We start from the raw sequence: 9746 nt of genomic DNA, 5'->3' as shown, positions 1-9746 counted from the left end.
TGCATTTTAATCCCCACAAACGTCTCACTTTTGTTGGTATTTTGACTGAACAGTTCTTGGAAGAGAAACTTCCAATCAATTACCAGAGGCAGGTGAGTAGGAGATGAGGGAAATCCCAGCGTACATGAGTAAAAATAACAGTCCAGCACACGGCCAACCTTGCAAAAATAGTTTATTAGTATTATATTAATAAACTATTATTATTTTGACTTAACATTTCTTCACATTGGAGATGAACCCGATATTGTAAATGTGCAGATCTTCCACACACTATTTTTCTGTTTTCTGGTTCGAGACCACAAATATTTTAGTATTAGTATTGGAGAAAGTATTGTTCAGGTATCCGAAACGAAAAGCAAGCATTGTTAAAGCACTGGTAACGAAAAAGTGTAACGGTGCCCAGCCCTACATTGGCGTTGATCAAAAAGTGGAGTGGAGGAAAACGTGACACTGTCTTTGAAAAGGTTTAAGTCAAAACGCAAATGGCTTCTATGAACGGGTAGTGATCATACAGTGGGAAAAAATGTATTTGGTCAGTTTCCCATCAACTTTCTATTGAATTTTGGCCAAATACTTTTTTTCCCCACTGTATACATAGCTCCAAATCCACAGTGGACAACATCAACTCCTGAAACTAAACATTACTGAAGATCTGCTGATGGACTTACCCAGAAATCTGTTTGTTCTGGAAGACTTTTGACTCTTCGCTCCCTAGAAAAGAGTTTCGAGTTGTGATACTTGCTATATTTGGGGGCTACGAGGCAAATGAAAATGTCAAATGTGGCAATGCTGAGGCAGGATGTGCTCAAAACTAACCCCAGTGCCATCCTGTGGCATATTATATTCAAATCCAGTGTGCCACATTTAAAGTGCGAACTGACCATTGTGTGTGAACCCTATAGGCCTCCCAGATCTGGTTCCAGACCCGACCTACATCCAGGCCGGTGCCTACCTGCAGAGGGTGCCGATGTACAACCTGCGCTGCGCCGCTGAGGAGAACTGCCTCGCCTCGTGAGTTCAACCTCACACACAATAAATCATTTAGCAGTGTTGGGGAGTAGAGGGATACATGTGTTTAGAATACTCATTTTGAGTGTATTCCGGTATAGTTACTCTTTCATCTCAGGGTATTTAGATCACAGCCACTTTCTTAAAATCAAAGGAATACAAGCAGTACTCCATTGTGAGATGTTAGCATATTTCACAACATAAATTATGTTTTATAATCAGCAATCTCTCCACTCACAAAAAAACTCCACAAAGGGTTTGGCTTGGGGACCAAATGCGGCCATCGGATCCATCTTGGGTGGCCCTCGGACTTAAATTGGCACACATCTTTATATGTCAAGTTTCAAATTTATACACAATGATACCTCAAAATCTGACATTTTATTGTGGGGAAACAGCTAGTTGTAAGGTCCCAAGCCTAAATAAAGGAGCACAAGTTAAACCTCTGCTAAATGCACTTAGTTGAAAATGTTACTGCCTTGACCACCGAAACGTGGCCCTCGACACTGTATACACCAAAAGTTTGGACACACCAGGTTTAGGGTCAGGGGTTAGGTTAAGGGTTAGGAACATTAAATGTGTTGTAAGTTTTTCACTCACACAGATCTTACACATATTATAAAAAAAACTGGCATTTATGCTGTAAGCTCTCCTGTCAATACACTTTGAGATTTGGATATGCATAATTGGAGAAAATGACTCTCACCCTCAACCTCACCCTAACCTTCAGACAGCAGAAAACCAAGCCATGGTTCATGCAAACAATGCATATGTGCACCGGCCGTCCTGTGAGCTACACTCCAGGTGCATCTGCAAAGGGAGTTTTTGTGACTTACTTTATGCAAATAAGTTCCAACAAGTGCACCTACATGCTACAATTACGTGCAATTACAATTAAGTATTCAGAATACAAGCCATCAGAAAAAGCAATGGAATATGCTACAAAATACAACAACAAGTGTTCAGTATTAAATCAATATTTTCTCCCCAACACTGTTGTTTTTCAATGCGCTTTTGCTGCAATACCGAGTATCAATACTTTATCAAAATGCTGATACTTTAAGAGCTGCTTTATCAACATTTTGCAGTAGTGTACATCTCTCCATGGGCAGAGTGTGGAGGCATTTTTAATGATTTATTTTGTAGCCCTTTGTTACACTGACATCTAGTTGTTACACTTTACAATGTTAAGACTTCACTTAATATTATACATCATTTGGTTAAGAACTTTTGGACACAAAGTACTTCATTTATGGCAATATGTATTGTATCATGACAAAAGCGCATGGTTCCAACCCTAATAAATACAGTATAGTATGTTGTAAATCTTTTAAATACAGTATAGTATATTGTAACTAATAAATACATTATTAGTTACAATATACTGTGTTGTAGCTCTAATAAATACATTACAGTATGTTGAACCTTATGAATACAGTATAGTATATTGTAACTTTAATAAATACAGTATCGTATGTTGTAACTCTAATAAATACAGTATAGTATATTGTAACTCTAATAAATACAGTATAGAATATTGTAACTCTAATAAATTCATTATAGATTGTTGTAACTTTAATAAATACAGTATCGTATGTTGTAACTCTAATAAATACAGTATAGTATATTGTAACTCTAATAAATACAGTATAGAATGTTGTAACTCTAATGAATACAGTGTAGAATGTTGTAACTCTAATAAATACAGTGTAGTATGTGAAACTCTAATAAATGCATTATAGTATGTTGTAGCTAATAAATAAATGATTGTATGTTGTAACTAATAAATATATTATAGTATGTTGTAGCTAATAAATAAATGATTGTATGTTGTAACTAATAAATATATTATAGTATGTTGTAGCTAATAAATAAATGATTGTATGTTGTAACTAATAAATAAATGATTGTATGTTGTAACTAATAAATAAATGATTGTATGTTGTAACTAATAAATAAATGATTGTATGTTGTAACTAATAAATAAATGATTGTATGTTGTAACTAATAAATAAATGATTGTATGTTGTAACTAATAAATAAATGATTGTATGTTGTAACTAATAAATAAATGATTGTATGTTGTAACTAATAAATACATTATGTTTTAACTCTGTCTCTTCAGCTCGGCACGTTACGCTCAGGACTACGACACGCGAGTCCTGCTGAGGTTCACTCAGAGAGTGAAGAACCAGGGCACGGCCGACTTCCTGCCGTCAAAGCCACGCTACTCCTGGGAGTGGCACTCCTGTCACAAGTACTGCACATACTTATACTACTACTACTACTACTACAGGAGCGACAGGGTTGACAGTGAGTGTAGGGGTGAGTGAATGGTTAGTGCGGAAGGGGCCAGTGGCACAGACAGTCAGACCCAGGACAGCTGTGGCTACAACCGTAGTTACCAGTAGGGGTGGGCACCGTTAAACGATACCAGTTTGTATCGGAAATAGGTTTAGGTACTACCGGTATCGATAAAATGAACGTATCGACAGCACGTATGGAAAAAAGTCTTCTATCCTTAGATCCAAGTTTTGATGCTGTTGGTCGAGGGACAGGATTTAATGCCGTTACTTGGTTGTTTCAGCTCAAATACATTTTATTTATCAAATAAATGTTATTTATTTGACCCCAATGTTTGCTCCATTTTTCCCAGTTTTTTTTTTTTACAAATGTTTTTCTTATTTTGTTTCGTTGTTTTCACAATTTGTTTCCCTATTTTTTGCTATTTTTGATTTGTATCCCCATATTTCCCCCCCACACACATTTTCCCCTGTTGCCCCATTGTTTAAAAATTTTAATCAACATATTTTTTTGCTAATTACTAATGAATCTGAGTTTAGTTGATCACATTCTTAAAATATCGGTGGTATCCTCAATGTAGAGAGTAAATCCGGCTCAACGGGTACCCAGCCCAAAGAAAGGTTGGGAACCACTGCATTAGATCAGGGAACTTCCGGAGCCTGCCGTCACTTCCTGTTTGGCTTCAGCAGCTAAGAGCAAAGCAACATCCATGTTTTTCACGGGAGTCAAAACTCAATGATTGATTTCTGGTCCAATTAAATGTAAGATATTCCCTGATGCCTTCTCTCTCCCCAGTCACTTCCACAGCATGGATGAGTTCAGTCTGTACGAGCTGCTGGACCAGAGCCACCAGTCTGTGGCCGAGGGGCACAAGGCCAGCTTCTGCCTGGAGGACACTTCCTGTGACCCGGGATACTACCGGAGATACGCCTGCACCTCACACACTCAGGTCCGAGACACTCTTCAACTCAGGTCCAGTGGTGCCCCGAACAAAAGTACAGGTTGTTCAGTCAAATTATTACTAAAAGTATTTGCTGTAGAAAATAAATGTGTCCCGCCCTGTCATGTTGCTGCACAGAGAGGAATTCACACATTTTCATGTTTTTGAAGCTGTAAAGTTATTTTTCCCAACACTTATTTGAACGGTTTTGTACTTTCTACTTAGAATCCTTAAAGGCACTATACCTGCTTTTGTTTTATAGTAATCTAACAAAATATTTGCTATATTGTAAATTCAGACAGCACTGTACTTCTAATTGACTAGCATAACGTCAAATCATAACAACGCCGCCCAAGAAGTGACTTCCTGTTTCGATCCAGCACGCCAAAATAAAAACACACAGCTCGGCTCATTGATTAGTTCAGCAGGTACTTGCTACATTACAAGAATATAATTAAATACACACATTTTAAGTGTTTTGTCTGTTAATAGTTAGGCAGAAAGAAAGTTCAATTAATGAACTGCTGAACTCATTAATAAGATGGTGCTTTTATTTTGGTGTGCTGGATCGAAACAGGAAGTCACTTCTTGGGCAGCGTTGCTATGATTTGAAGTTATGCACAGAGTCAATTATCAAGTATTTGTTGATACAAATCGAAAACGGATGTTTTATCAACTATAATGTAGTGCTACCTTTCAAATGTAGAGGAGTAAAAGTAATACATTCTCAACACAAATAGTACTAGACAAGCACAGATCCTCAAACACTCTACTTAAGTACAGTACTGTAGTACATTTACTACAGTACTGTACTTAAGTACAGTACTGTAGTAAATGTACTCAATAATTGATATCTCTGACCCAGGCCTGACCCAGGTCTGACCCAGGTACAGGCCTTACCCAGGTCCAGGTCTGACCCAGGTCAAGGTCTGACCCAGGTCAAGGTCTGACCCAGGTCCAGGTCTGACCCAGGTCCAGGCCTGACCCAGGTCCAGGTCTGACCCAGGTCCAGGCCTTACCCAGGTCCAGGCCTGACCCAGGTCCAGGCCTGACCCAGGTCTGACCCAGGTCCAGGTCTGACCCATGTCCAGGTCTGACCAGGGTCTGGTTGTTTTCCTCCAGGGCCTGAGTCCCGGCTGCTATGACACGTACAGCGCAGACATCGACTGTCAGTGGATCGACATCACCGACGTGACTCCGGGAAAATACATCCTCAAGGTGAAACTGTAAACCTGTGACTCTTCTGTAGGATCATGTGACTCTTCTGTAGGATCATGTGACTCTTCTGTAGGATCATGTGACTCTTCTGTAGGATCATGTGACTCTTCTGTAGGATCATGTGACTCTTCTGTAGGATCATGTGACTCTTCTGTAGGATCATGTGACTCTTCTGTCCGGTCCCGACGTCGGATCATCTTTTGTGTTAATATCAATTCCACATAACGCCCTGGATCCGTGCATCACAGATGTAACTGCTCGTCGTGGAGCTGCACCTCATGATGACTCTGTGTCACGCGTTAAAACTGTGAAATAGATACAGACGGCAACTCGTCGTGTGTGCGGTGCTTTAAAATGTGAATTTATGATTGATTAAATATGACATCCATTCTTTTCATTGGACGAGAGCTTCTGTTTCACCCATAGGGGGCGCTAACCTTCTCAGTGACCCTTTAGTGATGGACTGAGGGAGGATGTGTCTGAAGCTGCCTCTGCTGCTGTTTGGCAGGTTTTTGGAGCCTGCTCATTGTCTTTTTAAGAGTAGGGTGAAAACAGGAAAAACAATAGCTAATTATATGTCCAGATTTGGGCCGCTGAACCGCTTTGCCTCTATCCGTGTCTCTGAGTCTTGATTTGGTAGAAAACACATCCATAATCAGTGTTTGTTAAATTGGTGGTGGAGCAGTCGGTGAAAGAGTCCCCTTCACTGAAGCAAAACTCTGTCTGTGTTGTCCAGGTGACGGTGAACCCTCGACACAGAGTCCCAGAGTCCAACTTCAACAACAACGTGGCGCGGTGTGAGGTGCACTACACCGGGACGAGCGCCCACCTGTCGGGCTGCACCATGACCTCGTAAGGACCACGGTTTCTACTTTTACAGTTACTGAGAATATTACAACAACTACTGCCGCTGGTCACAGAGATGTCTCCGAGACGTTCCCTGGAAATAAGGCGACTCTATATATATCCCTTTGAGATCTTGGTACCTGAGAGGTCTCGGAGACATTGCAGAGACCTCTCAGAGGCTCAGCTGAAATCTAACCTGTTAGTTTTCACCGAGACTCACCTTTTTGCCAGGGGATGTCTCTGAGACATCTCTGTGACCAGCAGCAGCTACAGTCTCCAACTAGTCTCCGGCCCAGTGGGATAGGCCCTTAAGGCCATACATTTGAATCAAAAATCACCTTGGTTCTTCTCGATCAGTTGGATTTTTTTACGCCTCGGCCTAATGTCGCCGAAGGGTCTTGTCTTAATAAAGTCTTTGTCCTGGAGCCTCCGTCCACAGTTTACATTTGTGCATCTATTTTGGTGCAAAACAACTGTGCTTGCAAACCAACGTGTGAAAGCAGTTTTTATTCATTTATTTTATGAAAACATTTAAATGAGTCAGTTACTGACTCCTCGCGTTGCGTAGATCAACATCAACCTTCCTAAAACTTGATCGGTCTATCCAGCAGAGGGCGCACTATCACAGTGGATTCGCTTCTCGGTGGATCTGCTTCACCTCCGGGTCTGCAGCTTTCCCCTATCCTTGGCGTATCAGCCTTTTTCACACATGTATGAGCCCATTACAAAAGCAGACATCGAGGAGTTTTGACCATAGACCGCTAAAAAGAATAGACGTCTCGTGCTCACTCCTAAAAAGGGCATAAGGGCGGGATCTTCACTGTAGACTCGGCCCCTGTGTGACGTGTAGCTCGCGCAGCTCCAATGCTAACAGTCCCCCCTACTTTTTTTGAAAGTAACAAATCAAAGTTGTTTTTAACGTGTCAAAAGTCCAATGCCTTTCAATGGGAGACTAGCGGCGATATGAAGATACTACAGCAATGTAGTACCTTTTTGGTGTGTTGTTGCCAAAAAGCAGAGCAGCCAGCGGCCATTGGTTTTGATTTCAGTGATGTCTGGAGTCTATGTCCCTCTCTCAGCCCGAGGTGCAGCTACAGTGGGAGCAGGAACAGGAGCTGACACAGACAGCAGAGGGACTGGGGAGAAACAATAAGGATTTAGACTGTAAAGAAAACAATACATACCATATTTTCCAGACTACTAAGTGCATAATGAAAAAAAACAACTTTCTTTCTGCTGCTCGATTACCGATTTCGGCTGCATATTTCACTACTTGCAGATTGTAGTAGAGCACCCTCTAGCGGCCGTCATTGTGAAAGTAACAAAGATGTGAAATTATATATTTTGATATATAAGTCGCACCTGAGTATAAGTCGCAAACCCAGCCAAAAAATAAAACAAAGTGTGACTTTATGAAAAACCGGCACATGAAACTAAAACCACTTTCAAAAGTGTTTAAATTCTTCTGTTTTTTCATAACTTTTTATAGTAATAATATACCTCTGCTAAATGTGTCTAAAATTCAAACTGTATGTAAAAAAGAAATGAAGAGCCATTTAGGAGCCAAAAGAGTAATTTTTGTTGAGCCAATCCAAATGACCTTGCTCCCGAAAAAGAGCCGTAAATCCCGTCACTGAGTGCTACAACCGTCACTGTGACCTTTTGTGTCACATTGTTTTAACCTGTGCCTCTGTTTCAGACACTGAAGTCCGTCCCGACGACACTCTGCTGCTTCACTTTGACACCACGAAACCAAGAGTCTTCAGACTGAAGTCCAGGGGCATTAGGAAGAAAGAGTGCTTTATTTTGTTTTCTTTTTTGACTTGATTTTTGTTTCCACTGGTGCTACACGTGTTTTGGTGCTTTCTTTGTAGTTTCATCGGAGTAATATTAATATGAGTTTGAGCTGTATTTAATTTCACTGCTTTTGCCACATTCATAATAAATGCTTCATTGTAAAAACTGGCCAGATGTTTTATTATTTGCCGAACCACGCACGCCCTCTACTGGGCAAACATAGCGCCGCATTTGAAAGCTAAGACCTACAAAACCCATCTAAGCTTCTTCCTTGTTATGATTGTCAAGTGTTTGTCCTCGTAGGTCGTGTTTTCATCACGTTTTTCTTGCTCTTTTGTCACGTTGTGTGAAAACATGATAAAACATGCAACAAAAATGACTGAAACGTGATAACAGAGACAAGAAAGTATGTTTGTGAAAGCTCTCATTCATCCAGGGACAAAGACAAGGAAGACACTTAGATGAGTTTTGTAGTTCTTAGCTTTCAATTGAGGTGTTACTTGGCCTATGTTCTGTAAGCTCCAGTTGACAGTTCATTGATGACAGTTGCTAACCGGTAGCATGCTAACGTCTTGAGCAGCCTAAACCCTGACTCAGACTGAGACGCTATTGACATGACAAACTGTACAAATCACAGAGAGAGGTTTAATGTTGCCTCTTTGATGAGTTACTTTAGTCTTCAGAGTAAGCCTGCTGTAGCTCGACAGACAGAGCTGCTTCGTCTGTGCCACATTTGTTGGTTACATCACATAAACGTGCGTCTCTGGGGCCGTGTTTTTACTGTTATCTTCTTCTGCAGTGATCACGAGTTCATAAAAATTCCACTGTGTTGTCTTTCATTTTCATCCTGAGTAGAGATATTGTTGCATGTCGTAGTACTGCATGATGCTACTTCAGTATTCAAAATGGCCGCCGGAACTATGTGTGATGTCATTGGAAACGCATGTATAAGGCCCGTATTAAAGGAACAGGCCATCGTTTTTCCACACTGTGATATGTTCCTACCTGAGCTTAGACGAGTTGATGCGTACCTGATGCTTCAGCCCGTTTGAAGCTATAGGAATATACTGGGAGAGGCCAAATGCTAACAACATCTTTGGTCTTTTTGCGTGACTTGGGGCACACAGTTCTTCCATACTGTGATATGTTCTTACCTGAGCTTAGACGAGTTGATCCGTACCTGTCTGGTCTTCGTGCGTGTCCGTGGAAGAGTGTGGTCGCTTCTTACCCCCAGATTCCACATTCTCCGTGCTCGCCCCGCTCCGCTCCGTTCCACTCCGCCCCGACCTCCGCAGCAAATGCGTTGCTATGTTGAACGTTCAGAAACATTCCACATCGTCCACTCCGCTCCGAGGGGCCTACGTCGCCTCTCCGCCGCTCCGCCTCGCCACGATAAAAATACGGATCAACCCTATTTTCAGGTCCGTCTGCGCCGCGTCAGCTCCGGCCGGATCAAGCTCCACAGTTCAGACCGCACCAAACAGGAAAGAGAACGACAACAATATCCGTATTTTCAAAGTAAATTCCCTCCGAGCGGACTTTATTTTAACGAAAATGTCACTATTTCACACAAAGTGACCTCGATAATTCCCTCTGGGGAGTTTGTTATCACAAAAACAATCACACGACCCGA

The 9746-nt window shown here is 41.3% G+C and overlaps 1 protein-coding gene across 1 annotated transcript in view; it reads left to right on the top strand.

Moving 5' to 3' along the window:
- The window catches only part of lox (lysyl oxidase), a 12924-nt gene extending 4808 nt beyond the window's left edge, over positions 1-8116 (top strand). Inside the window, exons 2-7 of the mRNA XM_079561269.1 lie at positions 903-1011; positions 3134-3265; positions 4108-4261; positions 5375-5470; positions 6207-6322; positions 8016-8116. Of these exons, the coding sequence (XP_079417395.1) occupies positions 903-1011; positions 3134-3265; positions 4108-4261; positions 5375-5470; positions 6207-6322; positions 8016-8022 (614 nt within the window). The 3' untranslated portion in view covers positions 8023-8116. The remainder of the gene's footprint in view (positions 1-902; positions 1012-3133; positions 3266-4107; positions 4262-5374; positions 5471-6206; positions 6323-8015) is intronic.
- The last annotated feature ends 1630 nt before the right edge of the window (positions 8117-9746 follow it).

Source organism: Gobius niger (assembly GCF_951799975.1).
Source record: "Gobius niger genome assembly, chromosome: 1".
In the NCBI taxonomy this organism is placed as follows: Eukaryota; Metazoa; Chordata; class Actinopteri; order Gobiiformes; family Gobiidae; genus Gobius; species Gobius niger.
The sequence above is the reverse complement of the archived record's forward strand: the minus strand, read 5'-3'. Positions and strand labels throughout refer to the sequence as shown.